This window comes from Macrosteles quadrilineatus, unplaced genomic scaffold (assembly GCF_028750875.1).
Source record: "Macrosteles quadrilineatus isolate MER2022 unplaced genomic scaffold, UCM_ALF_1.0 Scaffold_7__1_contigs__length_78375512, whole genome shotgun sequence".
NCBI lineage: Eukaryota > Metazoa > Arthropoda > Insecta > Hemiptera > Cicadellidae > Macrosteles > Macrosteles quadrilineatus.
The window spans coordinates 28,014,543-28,033,511 of record NW_026542600.1 but is presented as its reverse complement, the minus strand read 5'-3'; the positions used below and the strand labels follow the sequence as shown (position 1 = coordinate 28,033,511).

Sequence of the window (18,969 nt, the reverse complement as noted above, 5' to 3'; positions counted from 1 at the left end):
ATATTATCACATTTTAACCACTGTATACGACCTACCGTATTACATCAATCTTTCCAAAAAATGCCATGTAAATAAATGACTTCTTAGTTGGTTATATAATGGAACGAGCAAAAGTGGTATATAAGTATAACTAGTAAAGTATAACCATTTACCCACAAAAGATTTCCCCTTATTAAATGAATCCATTATTCAAAAAGAGTAATCACAGGACTTTGTTTTCAATGAAAATCAATTAATTCTGGAGCATTTATCATTGATAACCGAATCAAATAAACTTTCTCGCAAACTTTCGCACTTTAATTATCGAATTTTATACTTTTTAAATGTCATTTGGCTTTTTGCATTAGTAAATATAACAGCTTTTAAATTCTAAGGTTAAAAATAGTATGTAACTATGAGTTTCTGGTCAAACGAGTTTTATGTGTTTTTATTTCTCTTCACTTTCATTTGCCAATTATTTCAAAGATTGTAACAATAATTAGGAAATACTATAAGTATTATTATTTAAAGTTGGATGAACAACTTGCAAATCAAAGTGTTATTGCTAATGTTAATGTTTATTGCTATACATTAACAGAATATGAGTTTAAGTTCTTTTGTCGTATTCACAGTAAAACAATACCTAATAATATTACTCAAACATTACGTTAATAAAAAAAACACCATAATGATATAAACATAGAAATGGTTATATCTTTTTGAAATTTGAATAACCTTAATAATCAACCATTTTTATAGTAGAGTCACATAAAAGTAACTTAATTTTAATTTACTATATATACTATATTATACTTTAGCGAACATACAAGACTGATGTATATTATAATGTCAATCAACATCAATTAAATGTTTTCTTTATACTATATCTGATAAATAGTGAAAATACGATAAAACATTCTTTGATTTGTCTAGTTTCCTGATTAGTATTGAGGTTGTTAAAGGCTTTACAAATATAACGTAACTATGGTAAATTTATTTATGAAAGTAGTTTTACAACTTTCATCTCGATCTATTCGCCCTCGGCATTTAGCGAATATTAAGTATACGTAATTTTAAAACACACACGCAATAACTTATATATTTTTACTTGAATCATGTAGAAAATATAGTATTTGGGTATCTGTTTCACAGTTTTAATGTGACATTTACTATCTAAATTATGAATTAAAATAAGGTATTCGTATATCAATCGTTAACGCTACCTATTTATTTACGCGTAATCTTTCCAATGTCAATTATAATAATTAATTATTTAAAAATAAAAATATTCTATCTTGAGGGATTCCTTTTCAGATTTTAGTAACGTAAATTGTGCTGAAAGAAGAGGTAGAGTTAGAAGTAAAATGCTATCTCAATTAATTAGACAAAATTATATTAAAACTATATTTAGTTTGATAACATAACTGGGCCTAATGGATTTCTTTGTTTCACAATGCTAAGAAAGAATGAAAGCACTCTACCTTGAATGCTTATCATTGGTTGGAAATTTTTTTTCGCTATTTTCAGCACTTTCCACTTAGTGGTTTTAATATAATATTCTTTTCTTTCTTCTCACTGAGGTGATCTTCTTACAAGCTTGCTTATAGGTCATTTATCTTGCTGAAAATAGACTTTATTTTATCTTCGGGTTTTCAAGTCTTTATCTATCTTGTGTAATGCAGGTACTCGGTACAAGGGGGCTGATGGTCACCCGTAGTCTAAGTGTCCACGGCAAATATCAATGGATGTATGGATTGCCTAGAGTGTGAAGTCGAGTGAAGTCGAGTAGAGTATTCCTCTCGGTCACGCCGACTTTCTTGAGGCCGGTGATGGTGGCCTGAGGAAGAGCACCACGAGCGCCGATGACTACGGGGATAACTTCTCCCGACGTAGTTCCGAACAGCCGCAGAACAGTTCGAAGCAGAGGCTGATAGTTAGTTACCTTCTGCAATGCAGCTATAGAGAGTGAATCGCCGTTCTCATAGGGAAGGGTGACGTCGAGGATAACTGACCGGTCTCGTGAATTTATGACTAGATCTGGCTTCAGTTTCTCCCCGCCCAAGACGAACTCTTGTTCTCTTGCGACGACAGCTCCTCTTCTCTTGCATTGATCTTCTATCTTGCCAACTACCCAGTTGTGGCGCTCTATCCTCGCCCGCCTCCCAGCGGAGCACTCGCCGATGACGTGACCAGGGGGTTTCCGGTTTCAATTGACATCGCCTACAGATCGTATCGATTTGCCGATCTGCTCGGCCAATAGCTGTTCTTGTCCCGAAGGTGTTGGTCCTTAACTTCAGAGCGTCGATGAATTGTCCTGGCTTAAGGGCTTGCTGATTCAGGAGCCAGTGGTTACCAAGAGGGTTATTACGGAACCACTGGACACCCTGGCCATGAGTCTGAAGAGACGCCCAACTCTCCTGTCTTGTATTCTTGTTTCGCCCGCCGCAGGTCCATGGCTGATGGTGGGAACGGAATTCCCAGGCGCCCCGCGAGCTCTTCAGCACGGTTGTTCCACCCACCGATTCTGCCCAATTCCTCCAGCAGGGGGTCCTCCATCATCAGCAGTGACGTTACGGCTCTTAACCCACAGAGCCGGGACTGGAAGATGAGGTGCGGGAAGCCAAGGCCCCCGTCCTTCTTTCTTGTGTAGAGAAGTCCGTCGGTAGTGCTGTGGTGAAGGTGGAGTGTCTTCTTAACTTCCTCTCTGAGTGTGGCATCGACCCTCTTTAGATCATTTTTTGAGGGCGTATCGATGGCGAACCGGTGTGCGAAAGCAGGCACGATATACTGCATCAGCAGACATACCTTCTGCTGAGGCTTGAGTGCGAGACGGTGGACTCTTGTGGCGGCTTCGCACAGGGTATTCAGGTGCTGTCTGTTCTCAAACCCACCGCGGATGGTAAAGGTGAGCCCGAGATACGAGAACTCAGTGCTGGCTGCGAAGGACGTCAAGGGTTGGCCTTGGATGGTAAGATTTACAAGTGTCGTCACCCAGGAGTCCCCCTTCTTCCGGATGTCAAAACAGCCGCACTTTGCTGCAGACAGCCCCATTCCCACTTCCTTGAGGTAATCTTCGGTCCTGAGGAGTAGTCTCTTCATTTCAACCTCATTGTTAGCAAACAAAGTGATGTCATCGGCATACGCCATGGCCGCCAACCGCCGCCCACCGACGGTGAAGCCGTCCCCCGAAGCTTGAAGTTCCTGGAGGAGCGGGTCCACCACCAGATTGAACAACAGCGGCGCCAGTGGCTCACCTTGTTTGACTCCTCTTCGTAGAGTAATCCTCTCTCCAAAGTTTCCAAGTATTGTTGAGCAGTCAGAGTACATTTCTCTTACGGTGCTCAATGAGACAGGGTGATACCCAATGGCTTCGAAGCACTTCGGTGATTGCCGCATGGGATACGGTGTCGAATGCTTTACTCACATCCAGTTGTACTCCAACTACTTGGCTCTTCTTTCCCTGTCTGATCACCTCATTGAGGATCCAGCAATTGACGTGGCAGCAATTACCAGGCCGTAATCCATGTTGCCTCGCTGAGACGAAAACTTGTCCCAGCAGTCGAGATTCAATGAGACCACTGTAGAGGCGAGCAGTAAGGGGAGCGATTGTTATGGGCCTCCAGTTTTCAGGCCGGGTATGATCCTTGCCCGGCTTTGGTAGCAAATTTGTCCTATTTGTCCTCCAGGTTGTGGGGAAGACACCACGGAAAAGCACGATGTTGTACAACACAGCGAGCGTCTTGGCTGCGTGCGGATAGGCGGTTATCCCCTTCTTTGTTACACCGTCCAGTCCCGGGCCCCACCAGGTTTGAGTCTCCTTATTCTCTTCGTCACTTCAATACTGGAGATAGGTTCAACAATGGCGTCAGGCTGAGGGTCGAGATGAGGGAGTGGTAGCGTGGAATCACAAGCCGTGCCCCAGAGTCCTTTGAAGAGGGCGACAGTTTCTTCCTTTGGAGGGTCGATCCTTGGCCCTTGTTGAGCCAGATCACCTAGGTTATTCTTGATGACCAGGTCGGCCAGGCGAGATGGATTCTTCTTCCAAAGATCTTGGGTCTTGGCGTAGCGGGTGACGTTCCGACGCGTCCTCTCGGTTCTTGAAGGTCTAGTCCCTCTGACGTTGGCAGGTCGACCGGCTGGTACTGGGGCGGCAGCCTTCATGGCAGCATGGAGCTCCTTTACCAGAGCGTCGAGTTCCCCTTGAATATCGCCCTCTCGTTCCGCCAGTTGCCGGAGTCGAAGTCCGATTGGGTCGAGTAGTTGGATTCCATTTAGGTTGTCAAGAACTTCTGTCCAACGTTCTGACTCACTCGAAGTCGGGACTGTTTGCTCGGGCTCTAGTGACGGTGGTGGTATCACTGCCTCTGGTGCTTCAGGAGAAACATCCAGTCCCAGTACGATTGGGACGGGGTTTTGGTCGATTCTTCCTCCAGGAGCTTCTGGTGTCCGACGCTCCATCTCTTCAGGCTGGTCTACTTCAGGTTGTCTTTGAACAGGTGTGTCTTCATTAGTGTTGTCTTCGTCCGGGATGTCGTCTTCGGGTTGGTCGTCATCTTCAGGTTGTGCGTCGTGTCCTGGTTGAAAGTCATTATTAGGTTGTTGTTCTACATCGGTTCGTGGATCTTCTTCTGCAATTTCTTCTTCTTCTTCCACTTGGTCTTCTTCCACTACCTCCTCTTCCACTGGTAGCTCTTCTTGAGGCTCCTCTTCTACATGCTTCTCAGGGTCTGGCCGCGGGCGCTCCAGCAGGCCTCTAGCCCGGAGGGAATGTGTCCTATCTCTTACTTGTCTCTCCGTTTTTCTTGGCAGTTCCACTGCGATGAACTGGGCATAACCCTGACGTCGTCCATTTGCAGTGTACTCCCAGTAGCGTCTTCTGAGTATATCGTCCTCTTCTGGTGACCATAGAGTGGAACTTCGTATCAGCAGTGGTGGTGGTGGTGGAACGAGTCTCTCGGCATTCCGGGCGTACGGTTGACATGTGTTCCGTTGTAGGGCCAGGCCTGAAGGTCTTGAGAAGCTCCTACCGCAGACACAGATATGTTCCGGGCCTGGAGCAGTTGGCGTAGGTGGACCTCTACATCTGGCGTAGTGGACGGCCACTCCATTCCATCTACGATGGTTTGATTGGCACTTTGTACACCGGTAGTGGACAGCCTTGTTGCTGTGTTGAGAGTCATGATGAGCTCTGAAGTCGACAGCCCTGGTAAACCAGGACTGGCAGAGCTGACAGATGGAGGCTTCCCATGGGTATGGGTAAACCACTAAGTCCGGGGGTTGGACCAGCAGCCCCATAAGGGGTGTTGTCTGCTAAGTCCAAGCCCTCCTGTCGGTTTGGGTTAGTCCAAGCCGGGGGGGGGAGAGCCTCCCCACCGGAGTCCGAGGCTTATCATTTGAGACATTGAAAACAATTACAAAAGATTCAGCACATTGAGCAGTTGACCCAATGCACCTACACCGCCATGGAGGGGCTGCCTCCTCAACGGCTCGACGGTACGCCGCGACTTTCGCCAACTCACCCTCCTGTGAGCCTCCTCCCAAGGTGTTGGTAGGGAGGGAAAAACGTGTCAGGTGTTAGCATCCTCACGGCCTAAAGTCGTTCAGCCGTCCTTCAGGTCCACATGACCGTCAGGCAAGAGAAAGTTCCCAGCGTCCACCGCGTGGAGGTCCCTGAACTCCGAAAAACCGTTAGGTTTTATTCCGGTACATCCCACAAGGAGATACAGAGTCCCTATGACACACGAGAACTGAGTGTTTTCTCAGAAGCGAATCCCGTTCGGGTTCCTGCTTAAGAGAGTCATAGTTACTCCCACCGTTTTTAACAACATTAACCTCCCCGTCTTCTGGTCTCTTCTACTAGGAATGAACATTCCCCTTATAATAAGAACCGTATGTTTACCTAAAATTGATTTGGTATATTATATAATAATATGCATGAGATAGGTGTGTTATCCGCATTCAAGGAAAAACACTACAGTCTTGCTTTGAGTATTTTAAAAATACCCTGCCAAGTGTCTTTATATTATTATGCATTATTAAGTATTGCATTATCCTCTGATCTATATTAAGCATTGCAAAAATATAATTCCCAAGTTATTAGTAGTACCCTACAACAATAGTTAATACTGTTTATTTGTCGTTTTGTATATTTCAAAGAATCATATTACACAGTAAACTATGCGTTAATAATAAAACTCTAAACCTTATCTGAGATATCTGTCGACAATCGACACTTAACTAAGCTGTTTTCGGACATGTCTCGTGTATTTTCTCAAGTAAACCGCTAAAGGGTCACTTGAGCTCTACAACGGTCCTTATTTTATCTTTATTGCACTTCAGGGAATTATAAAAACAATAATAAATACCCCCTGCATTAAACTTATAATATTAATTGCTGTTTGTGAATGTTTTCTGCAGTTAAATGTAGCCTTAAAAGAAATTAACATTTAACTTTATTCGTTAAAAAATATTACAAACTTCTGTTAGCAGATTATTCATAATTCGGAAATAAAACTGATTTTTAATGTGTTTAACCTTATCTTTTCACATCTTTCATATCTTTCCAAGATTAAATACAAATTTTCTACCAACACTTAACAATAATTGTAATTGGTCTTGTGGGTATTGTTATTTTTAAATATTTTCCCATTTCTCCAATACATGTTCAGATAAAATTTTACATTTCTAAATTAAAACATTAAATCTTGTTAAATCTAAAAACGGCTTCAATGATTTCCTCCAAATTGTTGGAAATATCTTAGTTTTATGCTAAATACAATATCCATGCCAGGCTCTGTTCTGGAAAAATTAATTTTTCATTAAAAACGTAAAATTAAGTTTTAATATTTTTAACAGAAGTCTCTTATGGACTGTAAAGTAGCTATGACAGTTTTACGAAAATGTAAACAAATTGATTGTAACATAATGGTCGTAACAAATCATCTACGGTACAGTAGCAAATTACAAAATAGAGTACAAAGGAAAAGAAAATTTCTATGAATCCTATTGAGCATTGATTATATAATACATTCGGATTGTATGATGTATTACAAACCAAAGGAATAATTACGACTGTTCAAAAACGTTAAGTGTTTTACCGCAAAACACTATTCACCAATATTGAACTAAAAGTCTAAAGGATTGCCAAGGATGTTTTGTAGTTGTCGACGATGCGCCGCCAGAATTGATACGTTATTCCACGATCCCTAGTAGTTATGACGTTCCGCGATCCCAGTGACTAACGCAATAATGGTCAACAGATGTTATGTATCATGAGTTTTTATATTGAAGTTTATTGTAAGGATTTTATAGACTCCTCATCCACATGGAAAGGTTTGTTAGTTAAATAAGAATGAGTTTATGTCTACCGAAAACAAATTGACTTTTCAACTTAATTAATCATATCAAAACTGAAATTAGATGTAGGCTTATAGGTTCCATTTTCATACCTCTTGAACAAATCAAACACCTCGAGAAATGCTCGGTCACCTGGTACTTAATATTATTTGAGTTATTCAGCAAATAATGAACAACGAGAAAATCTATTTTGTTGTTTTGTGTTGAAACAAATAAACAAAAAAATATGAGGAAAAATGGTAAAGCTGTAATGGTATTTATTATAAAGGAATAACACAAAACTATCGATATTCTATCATCGGCAGTAATTATTCAAGCTCATTGAGACCACATCCATATTGCATGAAAAAATATACAAAAACGAATAGTTTGTGACAACTTTTAGGACTGTGGTAATACGGGATGGACGAATATCCCACATAGTATATGCCAAAATGGAGTTTTAAAAATCCTCATTCTATTTCATCCCCATTCAATAAGTAGGAATGAAGGTCTAAGCTACAATGGGCATAATATCCCGTTTTAGTTTCTATCTTAAAACAATACAATGCAACTTTCAAATAGATTAAACACAATCACTTTTAATGGTCACGATAATAACTATATTATCAATAGCCTATTAAGAGTCCTTGGAGGCTAATGCCCAATTTGGATGATTTCAATCCAAAGATAAGCTGAAGAGTTTATTATTATCCAAAAATAGTTTTTCAAACACCAAAGTGATTATAATTTAAATATCTTGTATACTATGAGATTAAAAATTTTCTTTGTTGTTTTGAATTGATTTCCAAGGGAGTTCATGGAAGCCAACGACATGATGGATTTGCCTGCCATAAGGGCAATGTTAATTTCGTTATTTTTAAACAACCTCTGAAAAGTTATTTACAACCTCAAAATATTTTTTCAAATACTAAAGTGATTGTAATTTAATATTCTAAAGTTAAATAACGTGGGATTAAAAAGTTTCTTTGTATTCCTTAAACTGTTTTATGAGATAGAATTTATAGGTTCCGAGGATGAATCGTAATGTTTATAAAAACCCGAGTAGCAAATTATTTATATTTTAAAAAGCAGATCTTTACCACTTTTTCGTGTCCATCACACACGTAAACTGTAAACATAATAAAAGATCTGCTTTGTTTCGGGAGAGAGGTTGTATACACAGAGGCTGGGTGCTGACTTTCAATAGAAGAGCTTTGCACTTACAATACTTTAGTGTGCTGAATCCAGCGGATTTGTAACCGGTACGGTGTATAAACAGATGACTTGTTATCTTCATTACTGGTCAGCGATGGATGTATGGTATAAAGGTATAAAGGTATATATTGCTATGGTTCATAGAACCCAACCGGTGCGAACATTAAGTAGGATTCTGATTGGGACGTATTAAGCTTACTTACGTTCAGGTAAAGGATTTTAAAAGTTATAAAGGCTTTTAAATGTTTTAATGCTTAGGACGGACTTTGAAACAATAATCTAACTCTCTACTTATTTATTGTATCGTACCGTTAGAATACTTTTTACGGAAAAACTTGTATACCGACTACAAGCGTAAACTTAACAGTTGCATTAGACCTTAGACCAGAAGATTAAATTGTTCATAATCCTTAAATAATAAATTGATATTAAAACCAAAAATTGGATTATTTAATTTGCATCAGACTATTGTATTTGTATCCCTATTTTACGTGCATATAGTTTTGTGGTTTTTAAAGTTGTTTATTTAATTTGTCTAAAATAGGTAATTCCTCTTATCTTGAGCCTAATTCATTGGGCCGGAGATTCAATTATTCGTCCATTCGTATTTTTTCGTGTAGTTCAAAAGATTTTTTTTTCAAATGCTCAATATAGGTAGTATTTTATCCCGAAAGACAGTTAAATAAATACAGTATTTTATTATATCTGTAAATTGCCAATCTTACTTGAAATAGTTTTGGTGTAAAGCTGGATTATCTACTCTGTTCTAGTCTAACAAAGAGTAACACTGTCTATTTCCCAGATATCCATATATAACACTGAATTGAAGTGATACATTGAGTTGTAATGAATGAAACAAAAAAATAACTTGACAACATTCAACAAATATTTTGATAAAAAGAATATAACTATTAAATATACTAAACAGAATAAAAAATTATAGCATTATTTTAAATACGAAATTTCTCGTTCGGTGTGTGAACTAGCTAAGTTGTAAAAGATAACGTTTCGCTCACATGTTCTTCACAAGTCAGCAAGCCAGGTGAAGTGAAATTGATACAAACTCCAACTTCAACTATATTATGCATTATTTATTTATTCCAATGATATCGATCATGGTTAATTAACTTACCACATATAATATAGTCCCCAACGCAAACGTGTAATTCAATGCTTATTATAAACTACGCCCCCTTTTGATTTGGGGGCCTGAAGCCTAGCGATCTAAAGGTGATTTATGAGTTATAATGATTGAAAGTCTATTTAAGCAGACAAATTGTCTAAACAAAGATTTTTTTTTTTTAGTGTTGCCAATATTGCAGCACTATAACATCCGATCACTAGGGTAATATTTCTCTCGGGTTGGTACCCCTTGACAGATTGAAGAATGTGGTTGATTTTGCAACCCTGAAATTCATTTAACTGAGTCTTAAATCCCCTGCTCTTTTCTTTACTAAGCTTTACATTGCGTTATAAATAGCATGTGTTTAGTGTTCTGGTATTATTTTGATTATAATCAATCCTTCGATTCATTGATTAACTTGTTCTCATTTTTTATCCTGTAAACAACGAAAATTAGAACACCAAATAAATATGGCATTACATAAAACCGTAATAAAATAAAAAAATCAAACAAAATAGGCCTACATGAATCTTTAAACTTATTTAGTCAAGAATGGTTTTCATTTTGTGACAAAACACTTATTAATTTATGGAAAAAAGTTTAAATAACATCACTAAAATACGGTAATCTAATGAACAAGAAAAATAGATTTTGAAATCATATCAGAGATACCCCATTAGTAGTTATAGTACATTAAATACGTAATAATTTGACAGGAAAATATGTTAAAAATGAACTGCAGTTAGCTATGTTGAAAAAGTGCACTATTTTTATGCATAATGTGTTGTGGTAATACGAAAAGTCCACTTTGAATACTAGGTAAAAATAATTGGTTTTACAGTGAAATCAGAAGCTCTTCCGTGACTTCTTAAGATAACTAGTTTGAAGCAATCCGATCAATTGTCATATTAGCTGCACACGTAGTAGCTTGCCTATTTTTATACGTGTGAGGGCAACGTGAATCTGTGTCAGCCATATTTATCTATTTATGTGTACGACCGTAGGAAATTATGAATGAGTGTGTCGTCTCACATATCACTGTATGAATTTAATATAAATTATGAGACTGTAAATGCATAGTTTTTCAGGAATAAGATTATTTTAAAACACAATGTTTTCAAGTATAAATGTAAAGGTGAGATGGTTCCATAATCATCTAGACATGGTGAACAGATGTGAACTTGTTTGAACTCGTAGTACAAGGTGAAAATATAATTAATGTTGTCAACTACCGTATCTCGAAGTTTGCAGCGTCGCTAGTGAAGTTAGTAGCTTTACATACTTAGGACCTTATTAAGAATTATAATAAAATATGAAAGTTTTTAAACACTCGTTTGAATAATTTTTTTTTTTGTTTTCCCATTACCTAGTAATAGAATATATTCAGTATAATTTACCTTTTTCGGTAGCCTAAGGTGTCAAAAGTGTTTTGCAGAACGCGTTTCATTTCCTAACATTCCGAAGATATATTATATTGAACACTTTATGTAATTGATAAGGCTGAGACAACTAACATTCGCATGTCATGGAATCAAAGTTATGCAAAAAAAATATATTATTGCTAAATTTAGAGGGTTATTCATTGGCAGAGAAGTAAGGATTTATGAAGGACGTGACGAAGGAAAAATAAAAATTACACATCTTTAGGGTGTTACTCCATTTGAAGTAAGAACGTGCCTTCTCAACAAACAAATAAAAAAAATAAAAAATCTGCATAACACTGATAAAATTGCAGAAGTGTGTACCACAAAAGATCCACCATTACGAGTTTAATACTATTTAAATATTCTTCCAAAAACATTCTTTGTTTTATATTCATAAAAAAGAAGATAAACCAGTTAACATAGGAACAATAACTCCTATGACAGACCGTATAAGAACTTCATACATGAATGATCAACCATATTTAATTCAATGATGAATGATTTGAAGATTCATTGAATGATCAACCATATTTTGTAGCTAACGCAATAGTCATTATTGTTTCTACACCTATTTATTACTCATTAAACAATGCTAAATGCTCACATCTTTTTTTTTATTTCCCTCTTTTAGTCGCAGTTAGAAAAATTGTCGTAAGCCTTTTGATCGATTTTGACGGGTTTCGCCTAGTAGAAGTAGCCTAATGAAAGGTTTATAAAACACTTGATAGGCCTACATTAACATTGAGCACCAATGACTAATTTTTGTCTTCTGACTTGTAAATTTGCAACTATTTGACTGAAATATGAATTGTACAAAAAACCCATTACTATAGTATGTGCTTAAGTCAGTTTCAAAAACCTAGTAATATTGACGTATAACCTCTCTTTCATCACCTGTATAAAAACATGAGCATATTTAATTTAAGTTATTCTCCGAGACAATGAAAATTATATAACCAGTGTTTCTAGCCACCATTTGTATTTGTATGTGAATTGTTTTTTTTTCATCCAACACATAGTTTTATCAAGTGGCCTTCCTGGTTTGACTACAAGTTCCCGACACTCTCTTCAAAACCTTCACATTTCAGGGAGGAACATTTTATTGTCGGTGAAAAGAAAGGAACGAATTTTACTAAACCGTAGGTTAAAACTTTTTAAAAAAATATTCTGAGCTGCTCAGATATTTTTGTTGCCAAATCAAAAACAATCCTATTTCACCGAAACCTCTGTTTAAACCTTGAGGTTTCCCTGAAGATGTTGAAATCACTGTGGGAAATATCCGTAGTGTAAACATCACGTTTTGGAGACCACCAGTACAAGTCAGCGACTTTTAATGTTACTTTAGACTCTAAAAACCTGATGTCTAAGATAACAAAGTATATAGGTTTGATTGTTTTGAATTTCCGAAATTATAAATATTTGCTGTTATCAAATATTTAAATTCATGAAATAACTTATACAGTATAGATTTGTTCAATTTAGTCAACCACTACTTTTAATAATTCACCACAACAATTAAGGAGAAATTGCTTTGTTTTCACTAATGAAGGAACTTCATTGTTCAATTACACAATAATAGTTGCGACGAAAGTCCACCTGCTGTTGTCTCGAGTGCAACATCTGCGTTTATATAAACCGGTATGATTATAAAAACATTGCTTATATAAATAACTAGAATAAACTTCCATATTTGATTTATTGAACTTGATATTAGTTTTATAAGGATACACTAGTATATATTAAGTAAACTAAGTTTGCCAATGATGTTTAAACAAACTCTATTCATAATCACCATGAAGAATGACATCTTTAATTATATTGAGCAGTTGAGCAGGGGTACGCAACGCACACAGGCAACTGTTGAAACTTACATCGGACATTACAGTATGTATTTAAATAATACAGAAAAAGTAAGTGCTCTGTTAATTGAAGCGGAAAAAGAAGATGAGATACTGGGTTCATCTCATATACAGGGTGCTCAAAAATGGTGGGGGGCATAATTTACTTACTGATTCCTTGGGTCAAAATAAAGAGAAAATCAAGGAATATAATTTATTCCAAAACCACTTCGTTAACCAGATATCCGCAATTTTGTGTTTTTTACATAAAAATTCTTATATTTGAAACTGTTAAACGGATCTTAATAAAACTTGCTATGTATATCAAGGTAGAAGAGACCAATGTAAAAAAATATTAATTTTTATGCAACCCAAAATTTCAAAACAGCGACCATTTAAATTTATTCATCTTAAAGTACTCAAAAAGGGCTGATTTTAATAAAAATTACCAAAAAAACTCTTTTATTTAGAATTTCTAATTCCCTATCAAACGATACCAAGGCTGAAAAATCTAATAAGAAATAGCTGAAATATTTTTATTTTTATTTATAAAATGATTTATAAACTTGACTAACTTCTGCCTTATTCTACCCCATTTTACAACTAAAAATCTTAATATTCAAACTATTTCTCATTTTATCTTTTTAGCGAATTTCCCTATAGGGTAGTAGCTATTACCGTAGGTGGCACGGTAAGACCTAGACCCGGGACCGATTTACTTTTTCATTTTGATGTCCCCAGAGGCCAAAAACACTATTCGTTCAAATTTTTATATATGTATATATATATATATATATATATATATATATATATATATAGACATATATATATATATATATATATATATATATATATTTATAGACATATATATATATAGACATATATATATATATATAGACATATATATATATATATATATAGACATATATATATATATACGTCCGTGAACGCGATAACTTGAGTAATTTTTGTCCGATTTTGATGAAATTTGGTTTAAAGGTGTAAAGCGGGATAAACTTGAATGAGTTCGCGAACCAGCACGATCGGACCATGGGAACGGGGCTTTACGGGGGGTTTTATGGGGTAAAAATTGGTTTTTCTCACTTTTGACCCTCAAAACACAAAATTTCCCAATTTCTCTTTAGACCTTTTTAAAGAGCTTAAAAAAACAAATAATTTAGTATATAAAAGTATTTTTGTTCGATTATTAGTAACGGATAAAATTAAAAAAATTGTAAGTTTAAAATTCCCATGTTATTCTTATGGAGAATATTGTCAAATGTTGTAGTTTGCTTGTTTATGAATATATTTTGATAAAACTTGGCAAATTTATTTATTTTGTACTAAGCTATCAATATTTTACTCAAAAACACACTTTATTAGTTTCCTTGTAGCAGCAAACCTAGGTACTCGTTAAACCTAATGTTATTAAAATATATTTAACTGAAAATCAATTCAGACAAATGGAAATTCGCTTAGTCGGCAGGTTTGCTGCGGCGGGGGTATTTTAATTTGGTATCGTTTAATAGGGGATTAAAATTCCTAAATAAAAGTGTCTTGGCATGTTTTCATACTATCAGCCATTTCTGAGTAATTTAAGTTTAACAAATAAATATAAATGTCCGCCATTTTGAAATCAAGGTGATAAACAGTTCACACTCAGCTTCGGCTCAGTTGCATCCGAAATTCGCAAGTCAACTTTTCATCAGTCTTCCGCCACTGCATTTATAGTGATGTTACAGTCAATAATATTTTTATAATGTTGTAAAATCGTTCATTTCATACTAAGCTATCAACATTTCAAAAACACAGATTATTAACTTCCCTGTAGCCACAAGCCTTAGTACTTATACCTATTCATTTTCTTTAAATAGAACATAAATGTGACAATTTAAAGGGAATATCTTAGTGGGAATCTCGCCAAGTGGTTGTTTTAATTAAGATAATAGGGCGACGAGCTGAGTTATCTTAGTTAAATAAAGAATGATTGTTTTCTTTGTCTGAGAACGGGATGACCACTTGAAACTTAAATTTGTGTGGTAGCTTTGATTTTAGGTCCCATTTTTCTCTTACGAGACTTTGATTTTCAACGTGTTGTATGCATATTGTGAGGCTTTTGATCAGTGTATTGGAGGATAATGAACCATAAGTAGGTTGATTTGATTTAAGTATATAATAATTGATCCATTGGGTTGAAAATTCACCTATTTCCTAAGAATCACAAACAAATGAGGGATCATCAAATCTGAAAGTAAGTATAGTTTATTGGTCAAAGTTCATCAGTTCTTAAAATATTTTCATCTACTTGGTCATCTTCCCAAGGTACACGGAATAAACATCTTAGCATACAAAACCACTTGTATCAAATATCCAAGAGGAAGAGGGTCAAATGTTGAATTCAAATGGTGTTAAATATAATCTTTAGTGTAGGTAGTTGATTTGGAATTGTTTTTCATTACTTAATTTACTTTACTCATAAACTCAACAGATGCTAATCGTCATTTTATACTTAAAACATAAATTGCATCAATGCCAATCTTTTAAATTATGTGCATGCTATAAGCAATTAAAGCAAGTCTGTTTGATGTTGATGACATTTTTGCGTTAATTTGCAGATGAAGCACGAACATTACACAATTAATAGAGATATATTATATTAATTGTCATTACAAAACAAACTCTGGTGCTGTATTTATTTGTTGTGGATTCGTTGCGACGTTTGAACGTTGAGCAGCAGCAGAGGGTAGGCCTATAGTGTAGCCTTTGTACCTTTGATGTTAACATACCTTGTAGTTTGACCTACCTTAGGCTACATGAAATTCAGGAGGAAGAACAATCTTTATTTGAAATGGATGCTTCTTCCATGGATTTACAGTGATCTTTTAAGAAGCTTATCAAGGTGTTAGACGTGGTAACATTATTATTATTATTGCTAATTTCGTGGTTTTACCCGTAAAATACCATAGTTACTCCCTGCAACTATTATCAAGATTTTTTACAATCCAATAGGAAGGTATGTGTCTTGTTTGCTCTTACCGTTTATTATATATATATATATATATATATATATTTACTTATTGTATTATGATAAAACAATAAGGGTAAGCTGTGGTTCACCCATACATATTACAATCTAATAACACGGGCAGGGGGGGGGAGGGTAAGCGTAATTATTTTTACATTCTTAAAGGGGAAAAACCTTGCAGCTGAATACATTATAAAACCAAACCACCAAAAGTTAATCTGAGAAAGTTTTGTAATACCAGCTTGGTAAGGTTACTTAATGTTTTAATGAGCGAAATTCATTAATATTCTCTCACAGTGTTAATTAGAAGGAATAAACCTATTCATTGCCTTTGAAATATTTTCTATGATTCCGCTCTTTGTGGAAGCAAAATATTATTTATGCTAATTATATTACCTCAATAGCATTTGCATTAAGGTCTATTTGCGTGTTTTTTTCATACATCATTTATGTCTAATTATAAAAATACAACGCAACAAATGTTTTTAAATAGTTTAATAAAAGAACTTTACTATATTTGTTAATATTACACAACTGGTACCGGCTTAAAGGACTGCTTTGGCATTGATGTAAAGAAAAACAATTTTTAAATATACTATTTTGTGTTATAAATGTAACCAAAATAGACCAACACATCGATATTAACTAGAAAGCATTGTTGGACCGAGACTATATGATACATCTCACAGTTTAATGAATCTATAAGAAAACCGAATTGCTTTGCACTTTATTAAAGCATATTAAAAGTCCACTATTATGAAATAAGAAATCTATATTTAAATGGAATAAGTTCTAAGATACATATGAGTAAAATAGAATTTCATCAAGATTGTTATAGAGGGTAAGTTTATAGCTGCACATTGCATAGTATGAATATATTAACTGCGTAATTTTACAGATGATTCGCCTCGGTTTATTTCAAATTTAAATCAAAACTGTAGGTACATTTTTTTATGGCACTAAATTGTAGTGCCATACTTAAAACCCTCTATGTACGATGTACCTACCTGTCACATTCAAGTTGGTTGTACTGTATATTAAACAGTAAACATAATAATCTTGAAAGATATACCATGCATTTTAAATTTATAGAATACAACAATACCAATCTGTGATTAAAATTGTGATGTAATAGTCGGTTATTCCCGCTTTAAAATAAATAAAATGCAATATATTGTCATAACTAAGGCATGGCACATTGCAGGGAGATATCTTCTATATAAGAATTTTCTTAGTTGTAAAACATAACCGATCCCACATTTCACGTCCCACACGCATCACAAGATGTCACTTCGTAGGTTTTCATATTTATCTGCAATCCAATTTGTATTCTTGTAGGCACATTTGACTTGTCAATTTAAGTGTACACATTATCAATGTATAAAAAAAATATGATATGAACTGAATTAAAAAGGCTAGTTAAAAACTGTCATAGGTAAATACTTTAGGAATACATAATTACATAATATGAATCCCACATAACTGTAAATATCACTCGATATGTTAGGTTCTGTATAAACAAATGATATGGCAGTTCTAATACCAATAAGAGGTCGCGAAAGTGATATTTATATCGTGCCAAATCTTTATTCGGGTGTAAATTACTTACAAATAGATTGGCTAAGAATTTATCGACAATGGTCTACATTTGATAACAGAACGTGTCATTTCTAACCACACAATATGATTCTGCATTAGAATATCGCCCATCTTCCTTATTAGTAGAATAAACTGTTTGTATTAACTCAATTAGTTAGGAATCGAAAGAAAAATGTAAAAGCCTAATTGGATTTACTTCCTTAATATTGCCAAGGGAGATATTTCATCTTATAAAAAGGCCATTTGACTGCCTTTTTGCGACTGTACTAAATTATCTTGGACCTCTTTTCATCACAATCAGCGATAAATTATTTACATACATTTACTAAATGATATAAAATGTGGCTTAAATACAAGAATATTTATGTGAACGTGGTTGTGATCCTACTACTCAGTGGTTGGAATTTTCCTCTAGTACAAATACATCATCCTACGGAGTACCGTTCCTCATTGTATTTCGTAAATGGACATGAAGGCATAGGGGCCGGTTTTAAATGTCTTTATATTAGTAAGTTATACTTAAAATAATGTAACAATGAGCAACTATGGTTACCAGTTCAAGTTCACAAACCATACAACCATCCTTAAAACTTCTTAGTCGATATTTCTTCACCTTACACAATAGCCTATATTGCTAAAACCCTTAACTGAAAATGTACTAATTTGAAACGTTACTAAAAGCTTGGGTTGGCGATACTGCAGAATATGTTATGGTATTGTGGTATGGTATCAGCTTTTGATCAATTTAAATTACTTTATTTTACTTACTTACTCCCTTTTATTAATATTTCGATAACTCAACACTTTTTAGTGGGATTTCCATATTACAAAACTGTGGGATTAACTATTACATTTGGTTGGCAGCAACGGTTGTACCATTTAAGAGGTCTAGTGCGTTTTTTCAAATATCTATTGAAGGGATAGTTTCATTGATATTTTAAAATCACAGATGGATTGATGACGTATGAAAATGTGATAGGACTAACACTACACCCATGAGGTATATGTTAAGAGCATCACTATAAGCATGGTTGATTATAAATTAGTACAGCCATTTCTACTAGATTTGTTTGTATTTTAACAATGTCGATATTGTATAAAATAACGATATACAAAACGAAGTACAGTATTGGATTTTTATGTAATGAAATTAGTCAAGAGGTATATTTAAACATTCTAAATCGTAACCAAAACAATATTTCTATTGTACCTGTAATATAGAAGGCTATATTACATTGCCAGAGGAATATTAAGTTTGTGTGTGTGGTTGGCTGCACTGCTGAGTGACGTCACCGATGAGGAACGATGGCACGAAGCGGAGTGGAACGCAGTCGGAATGATCATGCAAAGTAGTAAGTTGTCCCTAGTATCGGGTTCTTTTAACTTATTAATTATCAGTAGTGCATTTACTACAGTACCAAACCTACC

The 18,969-nt window shown here is 35.3% G+C and overlaps 1 protein-coding gene across 1 annotated transcript; it reads right to left on the bottom strand.

Moving 5' to 3' along the window:
* Positions 1-3,756: 3,756 nt before the first annotated feature.
* Positions 3,757-5,274, bottom strand: LOC128998887 (uncharacterized). Its single transcript, XM_054425243.1, has one exon. The coding sequence runs from the start codon at positions 5,272-5,274 to the stop codon at positions 3,757-3,759; it is 1,518 nt and encodes a 505-aa protein (XP_054281218.1).
* Positions 5,275-18,969: the final 13,695 nt, after the last annotated feature.